We start from the raw sequence: 9,688 nt of genomic DNA on the forward strand, positions 1-9,688 counted from the left end.
TTGTGAAACGAAGTAGTTACATTTTCAAGCATTTTAAAGTACTTTAGCCTAAATTCCAGCACTAATGCAACATTACAATTGGTCAGGTAAATGTTCATTCCACTGTTTTTGAGGGGTGTTTCTTTATACTACCACATATTGCTTCGGACTACACTGCAAAAAGAATGTGACGCAGCAAGTAGCCTCCGCCGTTCGCGCAGGTGTACAGAGTCGCGCGCTACGATCACGCATGGCAGGAGGGGGGTAAAAACTTTTCTACGTAACATCCGCAAATCTGAAGGCGGAAAGAACCGCAAGTCAATCAAATGACACCGCCGTCATCCATCCAGCGCTGATGAGCGCCAGTGAGAATCATATTTCGGCCACAAAACAGATAGCACGCGCGTGTGTTGTTTATTATGATTTGACGGATTTTTTCCCCAAAAAAAGCAAATGACGGAAATCCGTCGTAGTGACGGAGAACTTTAACCCATGACTTAGCAATTTGGAGGCTCAAGGCGAATTTAGCTAGGGGGCCCATCAACATTAATATGCGAGAAATAAGTTAGCTAGTCAGGGGGCCCCTACAGTGGGCTGCAGTGGGAGGGGACCAAGGCAGCTGCCTAGCCACGCCTCCATGCAAAGACCGCCTCTGCTCTTATCACGGACCTCATGTTTAACGCTGGCGCAAACTACTCGGGTCAGCAACGCTATGAGTGCAGGATATTTCTGAACAGGCATCTCAATACAAGCAAAAGATGGAGCACTTGACAAGTTGTTAAACACAACATGGCCAAACCGCACTTTTATAATAAAAGTTTTTAAACCGTTTCCGCTTTCTCTGTGGTTTAATTTAGGTGGGACAAATCTACCTGTTTCTGATATTGGGCGGGACATGCAATATTGCATTGAAAAAATATTGAATTTATTTTTTTGGCAAATTATTTAAAAAAAGAATATTACTTGGTCATAAATATCTGGACACTGAGTATTCAATAGAAACTCCCTGTTGAGCTGGTATAGCCCCGAGTCTTCCAGAGTTTTCCACAGCTGGATTTGGGGATCCTCTGACATTCTTTTGGCCGTATTAATCTTTCCAAATGGCAAAGATGGCAAATAGCAGCAATGAAACGTTGAAAAATTGAAAGGGATTTGAATATTTTCCATATTTTCCACCGTAGCATTTTCACTCACCTGAAATTATATCACCAACAATCCCAAACAGTCAAAAGCAAATGTTTATTCAGTGAACAAAAAAACATGAATTATAAAACATACTTAACATACTATGATGGGTTTTTTCAGGTTATGGAAGTAATTAGATTTGCCAGTCACTCATATAATTGAACTCCCCAACGTGGCATCATGTCCAGTCCGTGTACAGGTCACTCCGTACCCAGTGACCTGGCCTTCAGAGACTCTACGGCTGATCTCAGTGCCTGCAAGGATCCTGAAGCACACAGAGACTGTACTCTTAACAAAATGGCTCATTCACAAAAACTAAACAAAACTTCAGGCAGACCACCACACCTTGTAGTTTCTCCACGTAAGCAGACATTTCTGGTAAACTATTCACAACGTCAAACGTCTCGTGTTCCATGGCCTTGGCCAACTCGCTGGCGCCCTGTAAGAACAGAGAACCCAGGAGATGACGGACAGTTCAACGTCCTCACATTACAGCCCTGCTGGTGTGAAGCCTGCACTCGGGAGACCAGTACACTGCCACAAATCTGCCCCACTGAAGGAGTGAAACCGTGCCATTTAAAATGAGATTACGGCTTTCCAAAGAACCATAATCATCTAGCAATGATGCACAGTATGACAAAGGGGATGTGCTTGACATTTCTAGGAAGAAGCGAACAGTCACTGCTGATTCAAGACCATACTGAATGTTTTGGTGTTTTCAGGTATTAGGCACATAATGGAGAAGATCAAATCTACATTAACACCTTTAGATTAGTGCTCGTTTCCATGAGAGCTTTCAGCTGAAAAAAGAAAAAGGAGACTACGAGCCCCAAAAAAAACCATTTACAAAATACAAAAACCCACGAAATCCAGAAAACTACAAACATTTGGGTGCGTCAGACAAAGCACGCAAACTGAAAATGATCTCATCGCATCCCCCTCCCGATGAAAGCAGAGAACGGTTGACGGTGAGAAGATCCCTACGCACCTGCAAGTCGTCATAGAACATCTCCTCCAACTCCGAGATCTGGATCTCCTTCCCAAATTCCGCACGCATCGACTCCTGATGACCAGAACGGTCAGATGCAAGTCAAAAAGTTTCAAAAAGAACAAACATTTCATATCGATTACGTCACTTCGGCGGCTAGCCGGTCACATGCAGAGATTCATGGTAACGTGTGCACCAGGACCAAATACGGCTTTGTAAATGCACCGGCACGCTGACCTCCTCCAGTAGCGAGCAGTAGCTGTCCTGCAGATCACCTGGTGGGCTGCTGCTCTCCTGAACGGTTCCCTTCGAAATGCCGTTGAGTTCCTTCACCCTGTCAGCCACACAGACACGGCGTGAGATCAGAGTCGACACGCATGCCGAACAGAAGAGATCGGTGCACGTTTTTAGCTGGCATGTACCTGTCTGCATAGCGTAGAGTATTCAGCGTGTAATCACAAGAACTCATACCAGGAGAGATCATGGCAATCTAAAAGGCACCAACACATTTGTTCGACAACTATCCCATTTTCACAGACAATACAACAGCAAGTAGTAAACAACTGAGTGGTAAAAGTAGAAAAATGTTAAGAGTATTAAATGTCTGAGCTAGATCTGGGAAACTCCGTATAGGGCCCTGACTAGATGTACATCAAGAACAACTCTGGTCCATTACCATGCAGGTTCTGGAGTTCTCGCCGATGAAGGAATCTCTGAGAACTTGGGTTAGCTTGCTCATCCTGAAAGGGATGTGTTCGCTGTTCTGCCCCAGAGATCTGATGCACTCCTGAAACAATAACAATAATGGACAAAGGCGCCGGAGGAAACGACCACAAGCAGACCTATACAGGAGGTGCCGTTCGAGGAAGCCCGGCCCGAGAGATCTGTTCAGTACCTTGAGTGCCAGCAGGCTGCGGTTGATCTCCGCCGTCTCGACCATGGTCTTCCTGTCGTTGCTGCTGACGTCCGTGCCACGCTCGTTCCCCGCCAAGTCCACCAGCGAGAACTTGCCGTGGAGATGTTTACCACGCCTCAGGATCACCTGTAGGATGGCGTGGGAGCGGGACGAATTGGTGTTGGCAAACGTCTGACCGGACGTTCTGGAACACATGGACGGGGAGGGAGAATTGGCCGAATTGTTCGGTTGCCTGAATCAGACAATCACCACAGCACTAGAAATCAAACCCAAGCCCATATTGGCCTCCGAGTGAGTCGTGCTGGGCTCGAGCGTACCTGCAGGCCGAGCCCTTCTCAATCAGCTTAATGACGTCATCTGCTGAGGACACGGGCATCTCCAGCAGACCTACAACCTGCACCTGCTGGCTTTCATCTTCTAGCACACGGAGTTTAGATTTCTTATTCAGCAAGTCAAAGACCTAAACACACACAACCCATTATAGGAAATAGAAAAAAACAAGTCCAGTATGAATATCTTCCCACTTCTATGCCATAGCTACGGATGGAACAAACAAAAAATAAGATGACTTGCCTAGACGGCAATAAACCAGGAATTAACAGAACGTTAATTATTTATGTACAACCCATCTTGCACCAACCTTGCCGTTGTAAATCTCAAAAAACGTGACGTAGGGCTCCAGACCCAGATCAGCGTACCTCCTCTGCTGGAGGAGACTGAACACATCATGTGCTGCAAAGCAACAGACCAACTGCTACAGTCAGTGTGCAGTTGATCACTCGGGCTGCCACAGAAACACTTTAATGAACAAACATCACCTGCCAAGGCGTAGATTCCCTTCGAGCTGTTCTGGGCCTTTCCAGAGAAGTCTCCACCCATTGTCTGTAGAGAGGAAGAGAACATTAATATATTTCACAGGCACGTATAAGGATGCAGCATGATGAGAGTTTACTGACGTGGGTCTTCCCGCTGCCCGTCTGTCCATAAGCAAAACAGGTGGCCCTACCACCCTCAAAAACGGTGTTGACCAGGGGTCTGGCAGTGAACCTAAAAGAGACAGAAACATCAAATCTACCAGCAAGCCAAAGCACCAGCTCTGCCCAGACTGGTAGACCAGCAAAAGAGTCTCTACGAGTCTCCACACCAATGTTAAAAACACCACCTCTACCAAGTAATGGCAAACGCAGCCCAAACACAGACTAATTCCCACTTCATTAGAAACCTACTTTGTCCTAGAACTCATGTGTGGTGTGTTCGTTATTTCACAATAAACCAGCACCTTTGGAGCGTTAACACCAGCGTCTGTCTGAGCTGGCCAAATCGCAGCTACCCTGAAGCACCCACTCACTTCAGGTATAAAGTGGTACAAATTTCTGAAGACGATGGACTTGTTGGGCCATTTATGATCTGTAACGCTAATTACGATTTGCGTAATTACACCAATTTAAAATATATCTAGACGTTTTACAGGCGACGGCAGTTACGGTGAGGAAAATAAATACATTCATGCATACTTTTTGCAGTCAAATTGTTTAGGCAAATCTAAAATACCAAAAGTACCCTGCGGACACCCTTCATTAGTTAGATTTCCCACATGTTAACAAGGCATTCAACTCCAGTTCTATAGTTTGTCAAATCTGAAAAAAATGTCATTTGATATCGGATATCATTTTCCTGCCCTTCAAAAGTTGCTGTTTAAGTCCAGTGATCATATTTCAGCCCGCTGAGGTTACCTGTAAATCAGGTCATTGGTGGAGTCGTCATCAAATGAGTAATCAAAACAGAATCGCTGATTGTCGAGATACTTGGTGAGGTCCACCTTCTGTTTGGGCTCATGGAACAGAAGAACTCCTCTCCCAGGCACGGTTACCACATCGATCTCTTTCTTGCTCAACTCTGGACTCAAAAGGAAACATTCAAACATCTCGACACTAGAAAGGACCACAGTGTAATTCTGTAAGGGATCAAAAAATTTATGAAATAATAAAAATCCAGTTTATCCTAAAAGGTAAAAAATGTCAAGCGGGTAATTAACAGTACTGAACATCGTAAGGTCACTCTGTTTAAATCACACTACGTTTGAAGGACTCTGCTCAACTGCCCACCTTTTTTGTTTAAGGGTCGCTTGCGAACACACACGCAAATTCTGTGGAGTTCAACCTTGAGAAAATAAATGCAATTTAGAACATACACAGTATTCAGCACACCACTTTTATACCATTTTGGCCATAAACGTACACTCAATAATCCATCATTAAAGTGAAGGTTAAAATAAGTTCGTATTTGTTCAAATTCAAAAACAGAAAACTCATTTACTCAAGTATTCAGTCCCTTTGCTGTGGCACTCAAACTGAGGTCATTGCACCAGTTTGCTTTATCATCCTCAAGATGCCTCAAGAACATGGGTCACTCTGCACACTGAACTAGTCTAGACAGTGGACAATGTCTCGGTGATTAAACTGTGGCAATTAATGCACAGGGTTAGGGCGCCCCCTGGAGGACGAGGCCTCAACGTGTGGATCTGAACCACCTGGACTCTTCTGGGAGACGCCATCCAGAAAACCTGAGCAACCGAGAGAGCTCCAGACGTCCTGCACAGATACAGAGAACGAGTGGAGGAAGCTCCATCCTAGCTGGACTCCTGAGCAACAGGCACACGACAACCCACTTTGAGTTAACAAAAAAGAGCCAAATGCTTGTGTGCAAAGCTTGTACAGAGAGAGTTGAGAACCGAATTAAGGGTCTGAATACTTAAGCAAGAGAGACATTTCAGTTTTTGATTAATACAACCTTGCCTATAGGAAGAAGGAAGATTCTTCTTCCTTTGACCTGGTCAAGGGACCAATGTTGAAAATGACGGTAATATTGTTGTTTTGAAAAGTACTGAACATGCACCCAGTCACTGTTTATTCACAGCAGATTTAGGTGCAAGTCAGGTGTCTCTAAACCTGGTACTGTATAAGGAAAAATCAAATTGTTTAAAAGGCCTTTGCTATCACAGCTCCTGAACGTGCATTTCAGCCTGCGGCTCACTGACCGGGTCCGACAGAGACAAGGGGACTTTCTCCACGGTCTCCCGGTACTCCTCGATCATCTGGTAAAAGTGCTTGTTTGGTCTGCTCATATCCCCATACTAACGATAAATACACAAGCAAATCGCTCAGGTTAATACATTGCACGACTTTCCAGACAACCTTTAACTATTTTTAAATACAACACGCACGCACCTTTCCTTTTTTGATCTGAATCTCTGAGTTTTTCGTTGACAGGGACAACCGTTTGCTGGATGTTTTATTCACTTCAGCAACTCGGGAAACACGCCGATCTAGAATGAAGTGAAGAACCGGCCAATAAATTATGCAAATTGATACATTGTGCAACAGCCTGTATAAATCAACATAAAAACATACCCACTCGAAACCCACATTATTTAACAGTAACTCAGAAAAGCTCCAGGAGTGTCTACAGATCCAGCAGTAATGGGTTTATATTTGTGAGTGTAGAGGCGTGTGCGGCTGAAAGGGCCCAAGAGAGAGGGACCAGGGTGCGGCCCCTACTTGCGGGGGGCACCGGGACGTTCTTCAAGGTCTCGCCCCCGTGAGCCACATCACGGCCAGGCTGCAGGGAGGGGGGCGGCGGCTTCGTCTGCTTCCTCTGATAACCCGGAAGTCCTGGCAACGGGAGACAATTAAGGCAGAAAAGGTACATTTCAAAATTGAACTTGTCTAATATATAGAAACCATACGCATCTAAAGTGTAACTGGAGCGCATAAGCAGTTAGTGAAAAGGTGCCTGTTGTAGCACTGAAGACCAAACATGTGAGAATCAGAAACCCCCGACCATGGTCACTGGCTGAAGTGTGCACAGATGGTCCACCCACCTACGGATCTGGTGACGGCGGACGAGGGAAGGTCCTGGCCAGGAGCGTCCTCGGCCGTCGTCACAGAACCAGCGGACGGCAGAGCTGGAGGCTGGAACAGACACGTCTGCCGTGTCGTCATCCTTCTGGGTCCTGGAGGAGAAGACGGGCAGGTCATCACAAAGCACCCGGGCAAAGACCCTCACCTGGGGCGGGTCAACAGAACGTGCGTATGTAGACGGTGAGGAGGTCAAGAGAGCACCGAGGTGGAAACTACAAAGAACACAGGTGGGATGGACAGAAGAGAAAAATCATTCTGGATCTTTTTATGTAGAAAGGAACAGCGTGTCGGAAACACATTAAAACACACACGTGGAGAAACGTGAAGGAACCACAATAATCTGGATTACAATTTGATTTGAAATAGAAAAATAAAGCTCCAGTGGTGAGTGTGCACAGATCAAGAATTTGGGGTGTAAACACAGTGGCTCTTCGAAATCCCGATTGCATTGCTTTTATTGGCTTTGTATTGTATTTTCCTGCTTTATAGTTTTTCTAATCAAATGTTTTACTGGTAGTTTAATAAAAAAAAAAACCCAAAATAATCTATACTAAGCTGAACAGTGGTAAAGTGAGACGTGTTTAATGATGCACGGGGTTTTTTTCCTAAGCAATGAAAAGGAAGAGTGTTCTGAGATTTACACCCCGGGTCAGAACGAGAACCGAAGGAGCCGCATGCCAACCTGAATCCTGAGGGGGATCAGCCAGCGTGGCAGCTTCAGACAGGAGACACAAGCAAACATGAAGCTACGGACGGGCAAACCGCTCAACGTCTATACAAATGTCAGGAGTTAAAAAAAACAGTGTGGTTTACGTTCTGAAGGAGCGGGTATCTTCGATGCCCTTGTAGGGAGCTCCGGTTTCTGAAAAGAACAGTGACAGAGGTGCTCAAACACTTTCTAAACTGGTCACATTACAAACGACGTATCTATACTGGGTCAATACTATACGTAAATCAAATACTTAAGGACTTTAAGAGCACGACTGGTTTATACCACTCTTTATATGAAACTCACTTTCTCCGCTTTAGGTGCAGCTTTGCTGGTCGACTCAACAGGGGCTTGTAGATGTTCGATTAATTCAGCATTTAGATGAAAGACATCAGTCAGTTCAATCTAGAGGATTGAAACAAAGTAACACAAGAAACACGGTCCTGCCATTACAGCTCTGTCAATTCTAGCTACGCCACGGACAGACGTCGGCATCCGACAGGACGGTGGACGTGACGGGAAACATGACGGACCTCTTTGCCTTTGGTAACGTTCTTCTCATTCCACTCCACGTGCACGGCTGACTTGGTGGGGTTGAAGTCTTTCACTGTTGCGTTGTGAACTCTCCCTGCACAGACAACAGAATTAATGAGAACAGCATTTTGTCCACTGCAATCTTACTGAGACTGATGATACTCAAACTGATGATACTCCTCGGTCTTCATTTGCCAAGTATGCTCACACATACAAGGAATGTGCAGTTGCCCACAGTGCACAGTAACCGACAACACACACACACACACACACACACACACACACACACACACACACACACACACACACACACACACACACACACACACACCCCTATGTTGCAGTTGTAAGTCACTTTATCTCAAATAACGACATTAAATTCGACAACTAGCTGTTTAATTTACATCTTTTATACGACAGTAGCCCCAGTAAACAAACGTTGGTCGAGTATGAGGAGTAAAAGTTGTGAGTCTCCAGACAAACGTCACTTTTAACTTCTTACCATCACTGCGACCAATTTTGACAGAGATGCCCAGTAGAAGTCTGCCCACTTCTGCTGGCTCCATTTCTCTGAACGTATCCAGCGTGTTTAAACTTTAAAGGTCTAAAAAGCTCCGTCGGCGCGGTGATTTGAGCAGGTAACGGGAGGACGAGTGTGTGTGTGGCCGCAGTAGCTCAACCGCCTCAGCGTTCAAATCGCCCCACCGGAAGTTGAGATCCTTAAAGCGGAAGTGCGGGGCGGAGCGATCACGTGCGTCCAATGGCAACAGGCCCCAGAATCGCGGCAATTAATGCGCAGTCGTGGTCGGTCGCTAAAGTTGTAGTAACACGAACAGCCACTAGGGGGAGGTATAGCGCGCTGAACGCACGCTGCGCTCCACTGTCTACACAGCCGAACACATAAAGTAATTCGTTAAAGAAGCCCAGTACCTTCTGAAATGTACCATTTGTCTCGATCGCTTTGAAAGGTTTTTTTTTATAGGAGAAAGAGACGTGCGTTTCCGTTTCACACAGGTAGTGATCGATATTAGGTAGGTGATAGGTGGTCAGTGTCAGCGATACCACCTCTCGCCACCAGAGGTCGTCTTTCCCTTTAATTAACCCCCTTACTGTTGACTTCCCTCCTATTGCCATCATTGTGAAGCATTGCTTCTGTCTCTCTCTAGTTTGAGATCTCTGTGTTTCACTGCTTTTGCCTGTTGGCCTAGCCCTTTGGTTTATGTCTGATCTTCAAACTGCCCTGTTACTATCTCTGCATTGTTGTTCGACCTCGTCCTCACTTGTTCCATTAACATCCTTTTACAGGTGATATGTAGTCAGTAGTGATAGCTAGATAGATAGGTATAGGTAGTGCTTCCTCTACAAAATATATTCTCTTGATTTATGTAATACTACGTACGAATAATGTTTTAGTCAATAAAAAGAAACGACCCAATTATTACTAATAAGTATATATA

The 9,688-nt window shown here is 45.3% G+C and overlaps 1 protein-coding gene across 2 annotated transcripts; it reads right to left on the reverse strand.

Annotated features, from left to right (window-relative positions):
• Positions 1-1,199: 1,199 nt before the first annotated feature.
• Positions 1,200-8,949, reverse strand: kif2c (kinesin family member 2C). 2 transcript variants are annotated; one of them, XM_076973256.1, is made up of 22 exons: positions 8,734-8,949; positions 8,231-8,325; positions 8,004-8,102; positions 7,802-7,850; positions 7,671-7,703; positions 6,949-7,080; positions 6,626-6,739; positions 6,296-6,393; positions 6,106-6,201; positions 5,174-5,228; positions 4,802-4,964; positions 4,025-4,115; positions 3,887-3,950; positions 3,709-3,800; positions 3,386-3,528; positions 3,048-3,252; positions 2,829-2,939; positions 2,575-2,642; positions 2,390-2,486; positions 2,153-2,227; positions 1,510-1,603; positions 1,200-1,429 (listed from the first exon to the last, which is right to left on the reverse strand). In XM_076973256.1, the coding sequence occupies exons 1-22, from the start codon at positions 8,795-8,797 to the stop codon at positions 1,365-1,367; spliced, it is 2,103 nt and encodes a 700-aa protein (XP_076829371.1). In that variant the 5' UTR covers positions 8,798-8,949; the 3' UTR covers positions 1,200-1,364. The 2 variants fall into 2 exon arrangements, with proteins under 2 accessions (XP_076829371.1, XP_076829372.1); XM_076973257.1 differs by lacking the exon at positions 7,671-7,703.
• Positions 8,950-9,688: the final 739 nt, after the last annotated feature.

The sequence above is a fragment of the Brachyhypopomus gauderio genome, chromosome 14 (genome assembly GCF_052324685.1).
Source record: "Brachyhypopomus gauderio isolate BG-103 chromosome 14, BGAUD_0.2, whole genome shotgun sequence".
Lineage (NCBI taxonomy): Eukaryota > Metazoa > Chordata > Actinopteri > Gymnotiformes > Hypopomidae > Brachyhypopomus > Brachyhypopomus gauderio.

What these genes read in the sequence shown, in the direction of transcription:
- kif2c (XM_076973256.1), bottom strand. Translation starts at nt 8,797, where the DNA reads ATGGAGCCAGCAGAAGTGGGCAGACTTCTACTGGGCATCTCTGTCAAA. An exon ending in GCAGCCTGCTGGCACTCAAG is followed by an intron (nt 2,940 to 3,047) that starts GTACTGAACAGA and finishes TTATTGTTTCAG; the next exon opens with GAGTGCATCAGATCTCTGGG. An exon ending in TTACGTGGAGAAACTACAAG is followed by an intron (nt 1,430 to 1,509) that starts GTGTGGTGGTCT and finishes TGTGTGCTTCAG; the next exon opens with GATCCTTGCAGGCACTGAGA.